At 44.0% G+C, this 14,704-nt stretch overlaps 1 protein-coding gene across 1 annotated transcript in view; it reads left to right on the top strand.

Moving 5' to 3' along the window:
* Positions 1-14,704, top strand: part of ush2a (Usher syndrome 2A (autosomal recessive, mild)) — a 458,847-nt gene that overhangs the window by 319,015 nt on the left and 125,128 nt on the right. Inside the window, 7 exon segments of the mRNA XM_065004287.1 lie at positions 1,237-1,492; positions 4,120-4,448; positions 5,389-5,511; positions 6,024-6,187; positions 8,313-8,522; positions 13,487-13,689; positions 13,808-13,920. Of these exon segments, the coding sequence (XP_064860359.1) occupies positions 1,237-1,492; positions 4,120-4,448; positions 5,389-5,511; positions 6,024-6,187; positions 8,313-8,522; positions 13,487-13,689; positions 13,808-13,920 (1,398 nt within the window).

Raw genomic sequence — 14,704 nt, 5'->3', positions numbered from 1 at the left:
ATAATAAAACATAGTGAAACATAATAAAACAGAGTGAAACATAATAAAACATAGTGAAACATAATAAAACATAGTGAAACAATAAAACATAATAAAACATAATAAAACATAGTGAAACATAATAAAACATAGTGAAACATAATAAAACATAGTGAAACATAATAAAACAGAGTGAAACAGAGTGAAACATAATAAAACATAGTGAAACATAATAAAACATAGTGAAACATAATAAAACATAGTGAAACATAATAAAACAGAGTGAAACAGAGTGAAACATAATAAAACATAGTGAAACATAATAAAACATAATAAAACATAATAAAACATAGTGAAACATAATAAAACATAGTGAAACATAATAAAACAGAGTGAAACAGAGTGAAACAATAAAACATAGTGAAACATAGTGAAACATAATAAAACATAGTGAAACATAATAAAACAGAGTGAAACAGAGTGAAACAATAAAACATAATAAAACAGTGAAACATAATAAACATAATAAAACATAGTGAAACATAGTAAAACAGAGTGAAACAGTGAAACAATAAAACATAGTGAAACATAATAAAACATAATAAAACATAGTGAAACAATAAAACATAGTGAAACATAATAAAACATAGTGAAACAATAAAACATAGTGAAACATAGTGAAACACAATAAAACATAGTGAAACATAGTGAAACAATAAAACATAGTGAAACAATAAAACATAATAAAACATAATAAAACATAGTAAAACAGAGTGAAACATAGTGAAACATAATAAAACATAGTGAAACATAGTGAAACAATAAAACATAGTGAAACATAGTGAAACAATTAAACATAATAAAACATAGTAAACAGAGTGAAACATAATAAAACATAATAAAACATAGTGAAACATAGTAAAACAGAGTGAAACATAGTGAAACATAATAAAACATAGTGAAACATAATGAAACATAATAAAACATAATAAAACATAATGAAACATAATAAAACATAATAAAACATAGTGAAACATAATAAAACATAATAAAACATAATAAAACATAGTGAAACATAATAAAACAGAGTGAAACAGAGTGAAACATAATAAAACAGAGTGCACTATATAGGGAATATTTAAATGAACTACAACCGAAAATGTTATGAATTTCAGTTTCCATCTGTGTTCTCTTCCTGTATAGATTTGCATATTGCATTTTTTATAATAATCCTAATTCCTATCCATGTGTTTGTAGATGGGTGGTGGAGAGGAGTGTGAGAGGCACCCAGCAGGTATCTACAGTGGTCAGACTTCCCCCGTCCCCTCCTCCCCTCTCCTATCTGGACCACTCCTCAGCCCTCAGCCCCTGGACCTCCTACCAGTACCGCCTAGTGGCCAGCACACAGGCTGGATCTAACACTAGTGCCTGGGCTAACATCACCACCAGACCCTCTCGTCCTGCCGGTCTAGTCCCACCACGGGTAGATGTGCTGGGACCGGACTCACTGCAGGTTGGTGGTTGTGTGGAGGTGTGGGTGTTGTGACTTTAGTTTGGGTTTTGGTGCTGTAACTTAGCCAATAACAGACCATGTCTCAGCTAACCAGCCAATAAGATGTATCTACCTCAAGTTGTGGTAGACATTCTTTGAAACACTACAGTATATAGGCCAATGTCATATTGGTATTCATGCTTATATTGTGTGTTTTCATTTTGAACAGTTCCCTCCCTGAGCTCTCTCGCTCTCATATAATGCACACACACACACTCTCAAAACACACACACACTTACAAAATGGTGTTTCAGACACTAAACTCAAGGTCCCCTTCCGGAAGTAAGCAGGATCATGACCCTGTCTGTAGTGAATTCCTTCCTGTCGGCCATATTAACAAGACTCTAACTAAGTATGAATGAAGACATCTAAATTAGCACATCACGTCCCGCCCACACACACACACATGCACACATACATTCATATGCACACGCCCCTGCACTAATGCTAACTGTATGAAAATGCTAATTCCTGTCATCATTTCAGACACAACCCTGTCGTCACGATGCTTTAGGGGTCAGAGGTAATTTATTTCTTAGTGTTTCTTCCTGGTTCAGCCCAATTACACGCTTCCTGTTTATGTCTGACTGGTAATGCAAAAAAACAATAGTGTTCACTGAGACCCAGGTATAACTCTCGCTCTCGCTCTGTATTAAATTGCAATTTGTTGTCAGGAAGCATGGAATGAATACGTATCAGATACCAGCACAACTGCTCTCTCCATCTACTGATCTCTCTTTCTTTCTTTCCTTTCTTTCCCTTTCTTGTTCCGGTCTGCCTCTCTCTTTAAAATCATACTGGAATCTGAGAATCCAACTGTTTTCCATTCATGATTACTATATAAATCTCAGACTAAGCTTGCCTTTACCTCAATCCTACTCCCTCTGGTACTTTACTAAGGACAATACAGCTTCTTCTCAGAACATGAGTAATTCCATCCAGGGTGCTATCAGTATTTTAAGGTGGTATAAATCCTAGCAGTGTACCTGCTGGTTGAATAGAGGGGTCTCCAGAGAGAGAGAGAGGCCTAGCTAGCAGGGCCTTGCTGCCTGACAAACACCATTCAGGGGGAATTCATGTCACCAAACAGGCTTTGCAGCTTAGCGGTCCTCTTTGTACCAATACACTCAATACACTTTGTACCAATACACAACACACACACGCACAGGGGGTCCACACACACACACAAATACACATGCACGCACACACACACACATGCACACACACACACGCGCGCACACACACACACACACACACACACACACACACACACACACACACTTCTCTGTCTCTTCCTCTAGTCTTGAGAAAGTGCCAGAAACACAGACTGAAGTGCTGGTGACTTCAAACAAAGACGCCATTTACATAAACTAGTTTGAATAATTCATTTCCCCCAACCCTGACTTCTATTTGTTGTTGTTTTTTCAGACTATTGTTATTTCATTCATTTGTTAACAGCTGCGTTTACATGGCTAACGAGGTGAGAAGAGTTACACATGTAAGACGCTAAGACTGGTTCGGCTATTTGCATATTTAGCAGTTTATTTATTTACCAACAGACTGGTTCAATGGTCTCAGTGTGTTTTGTCTGGTTGTCTTAGCAATCACTGGGGCTTCCTGCAGTCTAGTGTTTGGTGTGTTTATTCACAGCTAGTGGTGATTTGTTACTTCTTTTTCAGCTCAGCTTTGGTTTTTTAGTTTTTTATTCCTGTGTTTTTCTAGTTATTTAGAAATTGAAGGAAAGGGAAGTGAAGGCCATCACACACACGCCAAACGCACACATGCACATACACACACCCACGCCAAGCACACACAGACACACACACACAGCCCTGAGCCCTTACTTATAGGTAGTGTGTGTGTAAATGTGTGTGTGTGTGTTACAGGTCACACCTTTACCTAATTTTCTCACCTAATTACCGAAAATCAGAGCAGTTGAATTCCTCTTCCTAATCACACACTATGTCTCTACAAGCTCCGCTTTGAACTGCACAGCAATTCCACACATTTTTAGCCTTTTTAATTCCCTGAAATGCTGACAGAATCACACGCGGGCAGCGCTAGCTAGGCAACATGCTGTAGTTTTTGTATATAACAATTCCATTACTGCGGTTTCATTATTTTAGCATGTTGGCCTGCAAGGATGAAATCTGTTTTATATGTGTCGAAGGGAATCTGCCACTCAGGTCAATGTCAGGGTGTCTTTCTCTCTTTCTGCACGGTGCAGAGCTGTACGCACACAAACACAAGCATGTAATTCCCATACATACATACACACGTAGGCATGCGCAAGCACACACACATGGCTGTTTGCACACACGCACACACTGTACAGTACAACATCACTTCCTGGAACTCATCCATCTAAAAGCGATCTAAAGCATATAACATTCTGAACTGCCAATCACACGCCTCCCTCGGCCGCTTGCACCTCTGCACTGCACTCTGGGAGAGATGATGTCAGTTTTATAGCCTTCAGTGTTTCCCTGGTAAGAATTGAGAATATCCACATGACTTTGTGCGTGTCTGTGTGTATATGTGTGTGTGTCTGTGTGTGTTTGTGTGTGCCTCCCTCCCTCTCTCCTCAGGTCATGTGGTCCCCTCCTGTCATTGCTAACGGAGTGATCGACCGCTATGAGATCCGCCTTCCCGACCCGCGCGTATCCCACGACGACCTGTCCAACCTCACCGTCACGGTAACAGATCTGGTGCCCTACACTAACTACCTGGTCACCGTCCTGGCCTGCTCCTCCGGGGGTGGCCTTATTGGGGGTTGCACAGAGAGCCTGCCCACTGCCGTGACTACACTACCCACAATCCCCCAGGATCTGGCACCACTGGCAGTGGTGGCCGTCAGTGAGTCCTTCCTGGCCGTATCCTGGCAACCTCCCGACAGGCCCAACGGACCTAACCTCAGGTAAATGTTGTATTATTAACAGGCCACTTAGTTCAGGGAAACCCAGGGTTCCAGTTGTGAGGTAGAGATACACAACACAAATTAAATGCAGAAAGGTAAATCTGTGTGTAAATGTGTGTCAGGTTGTAAAGTAGATGATAGTCAGTTAGAGTTCAAGCAGCTGCTGTAGCTGAGCCCCAGTATGCTAAGATCAGACATAGCACTAGCATCCAACATCTACATAGCTTAGCATCCAACTTCTACGTAGCAATAGCATCCAACATCTACATAGCTTAGCATCCAACATCTACACATCACTAGCATCCAACATCTACAAAGCTTAGCATCCAACTTCTACGTAGCACTAGCATCCAACATCTACGTAGCACTAGCATCCAACATCTACGTAGCACTAGCATCCAACATCTACGTAGCACTAGCATCCAATATCTACGTAGCACTAGCATCCAACATCCATATCAGTATTACTCTCAATAGTCTCACACACTCTTCACTGAACCAGACAGAGACTTGCGTGAACGTGAGTGTTAATTATCTAGCTCGTTATCTGTGTGTGTGAGTATTTACCACTTTAGTTCCTACTCTGTTCTCGTCACGATTAGGAGCTAAATAACAGTCTGTTTTCATGGTGAACCATTACAATTCATGAGTGCTTTCCCCTCCACAGCTCAGATCAGTGTGTTTGTTTAAGTTGGTTTATGAAAGCTGGAATAAGGCTTGCCCTTCTGATTGCAGCCCACATTAACATCACTGTAAGAGTGAATATCACTAACACCACAGGAATTAGAGAATAGAGAGGGAGAGAGAGAGACTGCAGAAGAAAGAAAGAGTGATAGAGGGATAGAGTTACAGAGAAAGAGACAGAGAGATAATAGAGGGATAGAGGGAAATAGACTGTGTATGTGTGTGTGATTATCCGTGTGTTTGGTGTGGTCCTCAGATACGAGCTGCTCAGACGTAAAAGCCGTCAGCCGCTGGCCGCGCAGCCCCCGGCAGATCTCCATCGCTGGTTCAATGTTTACGCCGGAGACAAATTGTTTCACCAAGATAAAGGCCTTAGCAGGTGAGATTACCAAAATTAGCTTTAGAGCAAACCGCCGCCACTGTGTACAGAGCTGTTTCGCGCTCCGATGCCATCTTTTAATGCCGCTCAAAGATACATTAAGCAAATATTCAAATAATTTAATTATTTTGTGCTAATCTCTGGCTGGCACTCGGCAGCAGCTGATTTTGTCCCTGTGCTTGCTAAAAGGCTTCTCTCTCCACTACTGACGTTTACTCTAGCTTCAAGTTAGACACTTTTAGATACATAAGCAGTTTAAGCAGTTTTCTGGACTTTCGCTGCTGTGCTGGCCTAGATTGTTCATAGTGGAAATATAATCGATTGCCGTTGAAGTTCGTGTTAGCCTATGTTGCTAGTAATTGTTTTGTATTAGCCTAGATATTGCACCATTTTTGAAACAGGATGTGTTTTGGTACAGTATGTGTGTGTGAGTGCATGGGTGCGTGTCTTTTTTGTGCCTGAATGCAAGTGTGTGTTGTCTAACCTTTGCCTGGTCCATTTTGACGCTGTAGGTTCACATGGTACCAGTACCAGTTACTGGTCTATAATGACGTGGGCTACTCTACAGGACAGCTGGCTACGGGTGTTACCCTGGCAGGAGTACCCCTCCACCCGCCCTCTCTGTCTGTCCAGACCATCGACCATACATCCATACACATCAGCTGGACAGAACCCTGTAAGAAGCTATATTTTAGTGCCATATACAGTGAGGGAAAAAAGTATTTGATCCCCTGCTGATTTTGTACGTTTGCCCACTGACAAAAAATTATCAATCTGTCGGCAGGGTAGCCTAGTGGTTAGATCATTGGACTAGTAACTGAAAGGTTGCAAGTTCAAATCCCCGAGCTGACAAGGTACAAATCTGTTGTTCTGCCCCTGAACAGGCAGTTAACCCACTGTTCCTAGGCTGTCATTGAAAATAAGAATTTGTTCTTAACTGACTTGCCTAGTAAAATAAAGGTCAAATTTAAAAAATTAAAAAATTAATTTCATGGTAGGTTTATTTGAACAGTGAGAGACAGAATAACAACAAAAAGATCCAGAAAAACACATGTCAAAAATGTTATAAATTGATTTGCATTTTAATGAGGGAAATAAGTATTTTACCCCCTCTCAATCAGAAAGATTTCTGGCTCCCAGGTGTCTTTTATACAGATAACGAGCTGAGATTAGGAGCACACTCTTAAAGGGAGTGCTCCTAATCTCACACTCTTAAAGGGAGTGCTCCTAATCTCACACTCTTAAAGGGAGTGCTCCTAATCTCACACTCTTAAAGGGAGTGCTCCTAATCTCACACTCTTAAAGGGAGTGCTCCTAATCTCAGTTTGTTACCTGATGTCGTGTTTTTGGCTATGCCGGATTATGTGAAATGACATGCTATTCTATAAAATAATTTCTCCGTAATTAATATCACCTGATTGAGCTAATCATGTAAATGTAATTAACTAGACAGTAGGGCACCACAAAATAATATTTATAGAGCTATTATCTTCCAGAATAAACTCTTAAAGACCTGGGGGCATAGTCACCAAGAAAACAATTGGTAACACACTATGCCGTGAAGGACTGAAATCCTGCAGTGCCCGCAAGGCCCCCCTGCTCAAGAAAGCACATATACATACCGGTCTGAAGTTTGCCAATGAACATCTGAATGATTCAGAGGACAACTGGGTGAAAGTGTTGTGGTCAGATGAGACCAAAATGGAGCTCTTTGGCATCAACTCAACTCGCCGTGTTTGGAGGAGGAGGAATGCTGCCTATGACCCCAAGAACACCATCCCCAACATTAAACATGGAGGTGGGAACATTATGCTTTGGGGGTGTTTTTCTGCTAAGGGGACAGGACAACTTCACCGCATCAAAGGGACGATGGACGGGGCCATGAACCGTCAAATCTTGGGTGAGAACCTCCTTCCCTCAGCCAGGGCATTGAAAATGGGCCGTGGATGGGTATTCCAGCATGACAATGACCCAAAACACACAGCCAAGGCAACAAAGGAGTGGCTCAAGAAGAAGCACATTAAGGTCCTGGAGTGGCCTAGCCAGACTCCAGACCTTAATCCCATAGAACATCTGTGGAGGGAGCTGAAGGTTCGAGTTGCCAAACGTCAGCCTCGAAACCTTAATGACTTGGAGAAGATCTGCAAAGAGGAGTGGGACAAAATCCCTCCTGAGATGTGTGCAAACCTCGTGGCCAACTACAAGAAACGTCTGACCTCTGTGATTGCCAAGGGTTTTGCCACCAAGTACTAAGTCACTAAATTTACAGAGGGGTCAAATACTTATTTCCCTCATTAAAATGCAAATCAATTTATAACATTTTTGACTTGCGTTTTTCTGGATTTTTTTGTTATTCTGTCTCTCACTGTTCAAATGAACCTACCATTAAAATGATAGACTGATCATTTCTTTGTCAGTGGGCAAACATACAAATTCAGCAGGGGATCAAATACTTTTTTTCCTCATTGTATAATACTGTCATGACAGTCTGAACTGTTATTCACGTAGTAGGATAGGACGAGACTACTATGCTGTTCTAGGAACCTTTTCCATATTGTCATGTTACATTTTATATTTTAGTAATTTAGCAGATGCTCTTACCCAGAGCGATTTACAGGAGCAATTAGGATTAAGTGCCTTACTCAATTGCACATCTACATATTTATCACCTAGTCGGCTTAGGGATTCGTACAAGCAACCTTACGGTTACTGGCCCAACGCTCTTAAATGCTAGGCTACAAGATGCCAAATGTTGATTATGACAATGAGTTCTCCATCAACTGTCTCTCTCCACCCCTCAGCTCTACAGGATCTCCAGGGTGAGGTGGAACTCTACACCCTCAGGGTCGAATCCTCTCACCTCAGACGAACTCTGACCTTCCCACCCGGGGTCGATTCAACTGTGATAGGTGACCTGCAGCCCAACACGCGCTACAGGGTTTCCCTGCAGGTGTCCAATGGGGCTTACAACACTTCTAATACCGAGGTCAACGGTACTACTGAAGATGGAGGTGAGAAGGGTGTGTGTGCGTGCTGTCGATGGGTGGTGTTGTGAAATGTGTTGGAGTGTGTTTCGAAATAGCAGGTCCCAGATCAATAGAAGGTCCCAGTGATTCTAATACCACACCAACCCTATTAGCTCTGACCAGCACCCCCCCCCCACACACACACACACACACACTCACCTAGAGCAGGGTTCCCCAAACTCACCTAGAGCAGGGTTCCCCAAACTCACCTAGCGCAGGGTTCCCCAAACTTACCTAGAGCAGGGTTCCCCAAACTCACCTAGAGCAGGGTTCCCCAAACTCACCTAGCGCAGGGTTCCCCAAACTCACCTAGTGCAGGGTTCCCCAAACTCACCTAGAGCAGGGTTCTCCAAACTCACCTAGCGCAGGGTTCCCCAAACTCACCTAGCGCAGGGTTCCCCAAACTCACCTAGCGCAGGGTGGGGTGGTAGGAGGCAGGGTGCTGGTCAGTGCTAATAGGGTTGGTGTGGTATTAGCATCAATCCTCCAGCCCCTAACCTGCAGAAATGGAGTCAACACCGGAGCCATGGAAGCCGAGACCAAAACCAGGCCCCTGGAATCCTACATCCAGACCAATACCAAGACTAGAACCCTTAGGAACCACATCTAGACCAAGACTATAACTCTTGAGAACCACATCTAGATGAAGACTCCACCCCTTAGGAACCACATCTAGTTCAAGACTAGAAACCTCAAGAACCACATCCATGCCAACAACATATCCTTTAGTTACCACATCCAGAACCAGACCAGAACTTTCAAAAACCCCTTCTATGCCAAGACTCAACCCAGAAGGAACCATATCTACACCAAGACCCAGTTTATCGCCAACTACATCTACACCAAGACCCAACCCCTCTAGAACCACAACAACACACCACGACTTAACCCCTCTACAACCACACCCAGACTAAGACCTAACTCCTCTAGAACCACAACACCACCACAACTTAACTCCTCTAGAACCACACCCAGACCAACAACTAACCCCTCTAAAACAACAACACCACCACCACAACTTAACCCCTCTAGAACCACACCCAGACCAAGACCTAAACCCTCTAGAACCACAACAACACCACCACCACCATGACTTAACCCCTCTAGAACCATACCCAGACCAAGACCTAACCCCTCTAGAACCACAACAACACCACCAGAGTTTGGGTGGCTGCAGTCTTTGACAATTTTTAGGGTATTTTCAGCCTCCTGAGGGTGAAGAGGCGTTGTCGTGCCCTCGTCATGACTGTGTTGGAATGTTTGGACCATGATAGGTCCTTAGTGTTGTTGACACTGAGGAACTTAAAACTCTCAACACGCTCCACTACAGCCCAGTCGATGTGAATGGGGGCGTGTTCGACACTCCATTTCCTGTAGTCCACGATCAGTCTTGCTGACGTTGTTGTCCCGGCGCTACACTGGTCTCTGACTTCCTCCGGAAGATATGTTGACATTGCCAAGGAAGTGAAATAGATCATAAACAAAAGTGAAATAAACAATAAAAATGAACAGTAAACATTACACTCACAGAAGTTCCAAATGAATAAAGACATTTCAAATGTCATATTATGTCTATATACGGTGTTGTCCCCCCCCCCATCCCCTCCCTCCCTCCCTCTGTCTTTCTCTCCACCTAATCAGATCAGCATAGTAAAAAGTGCATTAAAAACATTAGAAAGTTGTTAGCTGCTCAGGGCGGTCCACGGGTCATTTAGCTTAGAGGCTCCAGGGGTCCTTCATTACATGATTCTACTGCCGTAAGGCCATAGATCTGTAACCACTGTTATACACACACAGTCACACACAAATGCATACACACAGATAATTAAAAAGCCAGGTGCACATTTTGAGTGTGTGTTTTTATGTGTATGTGTGTCTGCGTGCCTCCATTCATGTGTCTGGTGTTGAGTCTAGCGTTGATAATGCTATCGTGGAAGTGAAATGTAGTGCACTGGGTTGGGTTTGGGTAAGTGTGTTAGGAGGGAATAAATTGGGTAAGTGTGTTAGGAGGGAATGAATTGGGTAAGTGTGTTAGGAGGGAATGAATCGGGTAAGTGTGTTAGGAGGGAATGAATTGGGTAAGTGTGTTAGGAGGGAATGAATCGGGTAAGTGTGTTAGGAGGGAATGAATTGGGTAAGTGTGTTAGGAGGGAATGAATTGGGTAAGTGTGTTAGGAGGGAATGAATTGGGTAAGTGTGTTAGGAGGGAATGAATTGGGTAAGTGTGTTAGGAGGGAATGAATTGGGTAAGTGTGTTAGGAGGGAATGAATTGGGTAAGTGTGTTAGGAGGGAATGAATCGGGTAAGTGTGTTAGGAGGGAATGAAGGGTTTAACTGTGTATGCGCTGGCATTAGGTAGACACAGGGTTTAACTGTGTATGCGCTGGCGTTAGGTAGACACAGGGTTTAACTGTGTATGTGCTGGCGTTAGGTAGACACAGGGTTTAACTGTGTATGTGCTGGCGTTAGGTAGACACAGGGTTTAACTGTGTATGCGCTGGCGTTAGGTAGACACAGGGTTTTACTGTGTATGCGCTGGCGTTGGGTAGACAGGGTTTAACTGTGTATGCGCTGGCGTTAGGTAGACACAGGGTTTAACTGTGTATGCGCCGGCGTTAGGTAGACACAGGGTTTAACTGTGTATGCGCCGGCGTTAGGTAGACACAGGGTTTAACTGTGTATGCGCCGGCGTTAGGTAGACACAGGGTTTAACTGTGTATGCGCTGGCGTTAGGTAGACACAGGGTTTAACTGTGTATGTGCTGGCGTTAGGTAGACACATGGTTTAACTGTGTATGCGCTGGCGTTAGGTAGACACAGGGTTTAACTGTGTATGCGCTGGCGTTAGGTAGACACAGGGTTTAACTGTGTATGAGCTGGCGTTAGGTAGACACAGGGTTTAACTGTGTATGCGCTGGCGTTAGGTAGACACAGGGTATAACTGTGTATGTGCTGGCGTTAGGTAGACACAGGGTTTAACTGTGTATGTGCCTGCGTTAGGTAGACACATGGTTTAACTGTGTATGAGCTGGCGTTAGGTAGACACAGGGTTTTACTGTGTATGCGCTGGCGTTGGGTAGACAGGGTTTAACTGTGTATGCGCTGGCGTTAGGTAGACACAGGGTTTAACTGTGTATGCGCTGGCGTTAGGTAGACACAGGGTTTAACTGTGTATGCGCTGGCGTTAGGTAGACACAGGGTATAACTGTGTATGTGCTGGCGTTAGGTAGACACAGGGTTTAACTGTGTATGTGCCTGCGTTAGGTAGACACATGGTTTAACTGTGTATGAGCTGGCGTTAGGTAGACACAGGGTTTTACTGTGTATGCGCTGGCGTTGGGTAGACAGGGTTTAACTGTGTATGCGCTGGCGTTAGGTAGACACAGGGTTTAACTGTGTATGCGCTGGCGTTAGGTAGACACAGGGTTTAACTGTGTATGCGCTGGCGTAGGAATAGTTACTCTCTTCAGTGTGTGTAACAGCAGGACTGGGTTTCAGAGAGACTAGCCCAGTTAACCCTCTGGCCCTGCCTTGTGCCTCTCTTTGTTCTCGCAATCTACAGGAGGGATTCAATTTCCCACTAGGACACACACACTTTTTCTCTCTCTCTCTCTCTCTCTCTCTCTCTCTCTCTCTCTCGCTCTCTCTCTCTCTCTCACACTCTCTCTCTCTCTCTCACACATACATATACACACACACATACATATACACGCACACATGCACACACACATACATATACACGCACATGCATACGTACACACACACGTACACACACATATGCACACATACATAAATGTATTTCAAAGATAATTCGTAAAAATTAAAATAACTTCACAGATCTTCATTGTAAAGGGTTTAAACACAGTTTCCCATGCTTCTTCAATGAACCATAAACAATTAATGAACGTGTAACAACACCTGCACAGGGTAGGTACATCTGAACATCACACCTGCGGGACAGATACAGGATTGTAACAACAACTGCCCGAATTACACCAGGAACACACAATCCCTCCATCAGTGCTCAGACTGTCCGCAATAGGCTGAGAGGCGCTGGGCTGAGGGCTTTTAGGCCTGTTGTAAAGGCAGGATTTGCGGTCATCGAAGGAATGAGCGTTACACCGAGGCCTGTACTCTGGAGCAGGATCGATTTGGAGGTGGAGGGTCCGTCATGGTCTGGGGCGGTGTGTCACAGCATCATCGGACTTAGCTTGTTGTCATTGCTGGCAATCTCAACGCTGTGCGTTACAGGGAAGACATCCTCCTCCCTCATGTGGTACACTTCCTGCAGGCTCATCCTGACATGACCCTCCAGCATGACAATGCCCCCAGCCATACTGCTCGTTCTGTGTATGAATTCCTGCAAGACAAGAATGTCAGTGTTCTGCCATGGCCAGCGAAGAGCCTGGATCTCAATCCCATTGAGCACGTCTCGGACCTGTTGGATTGAAGGGTGAGGGCTAGGGCCATTCCAACCAGAAATGTCCGGGAACTTGCAGGTGCCTTAGTGGAAGAGTGGGGTAACATCTCACAGCAAGAACTGGCAAATCTGGTGCAGTCCATGAGGAGGAGATGCACTGCAGTACTGCAGCTGGTGGCCACACCAGAAACTGACTGTTACATTTGATTTTGACCCCCCCTTTGTTCAGGGACACATTATTCCATTTCTGTTAGTCACATGTCTGTGGAACTTGTTCAGTTCATGTCTCAGTTGTTGAATCTTGTTATGTTAATATAAATATTTACACATGTTAAGTTTGCTGAAAATAAACGCTGTTGACAGTGAGAGGACATTTCTTTTTTTGCTGAGTTTACATACACACACCCATACATACACACACACACACACACACACACACACACACACACACACACACATAAAGGCATAGATAGATAGAAAGAGAGAGTGATTTTTAGCTGATGTTTTAACCTGTGTGTGTCACTCCCCAGAGCCAGAGGGAGTGTTTCCTCCAGAGGTGGTTCCAGTCAACAGCAGTACAGTGCGTGTGCTGTGGTCTCCCCCTGTACAGCCTAACGGAGCTGTGACTGAATACTCTGTCTATCTAGACGGGACTGTACACGCTACTGCTGATAACACATCAGGATCATACTTACTGGGAGGACTACTACCCTTCACCGTCTATGACATAAAGGTACTGTAGTACACAATCACTCACCTCCTACAGGTTTGAATGATTTCTGTTTTTGATGGTGTACTGTTTTGAGTGTTTATGTAAAAGGTGAGGTTGTGTGTTTTGTTGTGTATTACAGGTGGAGGTGTGTACTGTGTATGGGTGTGTAAAGAGTAACGCTACTCAGGTGACTACAGTGGAGGATCTACCTGCTGACATAGCACCTCCACACATACAGGTGCTCAGCCCCAGGTGAGTTAGCCTGCTTGCTTGTGTGCAAGTGTATATGTGTGCGTGTTCAGGAATGCATGTGTGTGTGATGGTGGACAAAGCCAGAAGCCTTTCCCCCTCTCCCTCTCTCTCTCTCTCTCTCTCTCTCCCTCTCTCTTGCTCTCCCTCTCTTGCTCTCCCTCTCTTGCTCTCCCTCTCTCTTGCTCTCCCTCTCTCTTGCTCTCCCTCTCTCTCTCTCTCTCTCTCTCTCTCTCTCTCCCTCTCTCTCTCTCTCTCTTCCTCTCTCTCTCTCCCTCTCTCTTGCTCTCACTCTCTCTTGCTCTCCCTCTCTCTTGCACTCCCTCTCTCTTGCCCTTCCTCCCTCTACCTTTCTCTACCTGCCATAATCAGGACTTGTAACTTGTGCCCCAGTAGAAAAGTAACCACAGATGGATGGCCCTGACATGTCCCTCTCTGGCCTACATGAGCCTCAAACACTTCATTCATTCGCCACGCTAGATTTGCCAGAGTGGAATTTAATCAATAGTTAATTCATTAATTCTGACACAAGCTACATCCGGCCCGGAGAAAGAGTGGGAGAAACACAGAGTGAAGGAGAAAGAGAGAGAGAGAGGGAATTGTGGTACGGCTTAGGGTTTGATTGAAATATGACAATTACCGCACCTGCTGGTTTACACGCACACACACATGCCCAAGTAGACAGACACACACACACACAGTAGTAGAAGTGTGTGTGTGTCTCCTTCATGGTTAGTATCTGCCAAAGGTACAGTAGTTAAAAAGAGAAAAATCTATATTTGAAGTG

Source organism: Oncorhynchus nerka, linkage group LG18 (assembly GCF_034236695.1).
Source record: "Oncorhynchus nerka isolate Pitt River linkage group LG18, Oner_Uvic_2.0, whole genome shotgun sequence".
Lineage (NCBI taxonomy): Eukaryota > Metazoa > Chordata > Actinopteri > Salmoniformes > Salmonidae > Oncorhynchus > Oncorhynchus nerka.
This window is presented reverse-complemented; position numbering and strand designations above follow the sequence as displayed.